Here is a 1,450-nt window from a genome sequence, read left to right as displayed (position 1 = left end):
CTCCAGAGTAGCTGGGATTACAGGTGTGGGCCACCACACCTGGCTAATTTGTGTATTTTTAGTAGAGATGGGGTTTCCACACAACTGGAACACTACTCAGCAATAAAAAGGAGTGAACAGCTGTCCCTCGCTGTCTGCAGGGGATTGGCTCCAGGACCCCCTGCAGATACCAAAGTCCACAGATGCTGAAGTCTTTTATATGAAATGACATAATGTTTGTATATAGCCTCAGGTATACTTTAAATACCTAATACAGGGTAAATGGTATGTAAATAATTATACTGTATTTTAACTTTTCTACTGTTTTTATTGTTGTATTGTTGTTTTATATATTTTGTTTTTTCCAAATATTCTCCATCCATGGTTAGTTAAATCCATGGATGAGCAACCTGCAGATATGGAGGGCCAGCTGTAGTGATGGGTGCAACAACGTGGATGGTAGCAGAATCTCAAAAAAACTTATGCTGAGTGAGACCAGGCGAGGTGGATCACATCTGTAATCCTACCACTTTGGGAGGCCGAGGCAGGCGGATCACTTGAGGTCAGGAATTCGAAACCAGCCTGCCCAACATGGTGAAACCTTGTCTCTACTAAAAATACAAAAATTAGCCAGGAGTGGTGGCATGCGCCTGTAATCCCAGCTACTCGGGAGGCTGAGGCAGGAAAATCACTTGAACCTGGGAGGCGGAGGTTGCAGTGAGCCTAGGTCATGCTGCTGCACTGCAGCCTGGGTGACAGAGTGAGACTCTATGTCTCAAAAAAAAAAAAAAAAAATGCTATGTGAAAGACGCCAAACACAAGAGGCGACACGCTGTATGATTTCATTTATAAGACATTCTGGAAAAGGCAAAAGTATAGGAACAGAAATCAGATTAGTAGCTAATAGGGGCTGATGGTGGGAGGAGGGGATTGACTACAAAGGGACACGAGGGGCCTTTTTGAGGCATCAGAAATGCTTTATATTGGGAATGTGGTGGTGGTTATGTAACTATACATTTGTCAGCCTCATCAAACTGTACATTTAAAAAGGCTGAATGTTAGTATATGAAAATTACAACTCAATAAACCTGACTTAAGAAAATAATAAAACAAACCGAAAGAACCAACTAAGTGAAAATAAATCTAAGAAGAGAATAACTTACAGTTTTTCCAGTTCAACAGTCATCGTGAGAATGTTCTTAAGTGTTGTAAGTGGAACTTGCGTTTTTCCCATGTCTCTGAAGAAGAAAGCCGAAACATTCATGATATGAACCCCAATAAAAAATTCTGTACTTAAAAAGGCATTTCAAGGACATGTGATTGCTTCAATTTTAGTTTCTCTATAAAACAAGCCAGTTCAAGAGTTTATTTGCTGTAGAATTCCAGGGAGGTCTTATTAAAGAAATTTAAGTTGATTTGCATCATCAAATTCATGATATTCAAGAGCAGAACTTACACCTTTTTCTTTTTT

At 39.8% G+C, this 1,450-nt stretch overlaps 1 protein-coding gene across 1 annotated transcript in view; it reads right to left on the bottom strand.

Annotated features, from left to right (window-relative positions):
* The window catches only part of LOC105518773 (leucine-rich repeat-containing protein 37A2-like), a 41,231-nt gene that overhangs the window by 13,739 nt on the left and 26,042 nt on the right, over positions 1–1,450 (bottom strand). Inside the window, exon 8 of the mRNA XM_011951894.1 lies at positions 1,143–1,271. Coding sequence (XP_011807284.1) covers positions 1,143–1,271 — 129 coding nt within the window. The remainder of the gene's footprint in view (positions 1–1,142; positions 1,272–1,450) is intronic.

The sequence above is a fragment of the Colobus angolensis genome, unplaced genomic scaffold, assembly GCF_000951035.1.
Source record: "Colobus angolensis palliatus isolate OR3802 unplaced genomic scaffold, Cang.pa_1.0 Scaffold329, whole genome shotgun sequence".
Taxonomy (NCBI): domain Eukaryota; kingdom Metazoa; phylum Chordata; class Mammalia; order Primates; family Cercopithecidae; genus Colobus; species Colobus angolensis.
The sequence above is the reverse complement of the archived record's forward strand: the minus strand, read 5'-3'. Positions and strand labels throughout refer to the sequence as shown.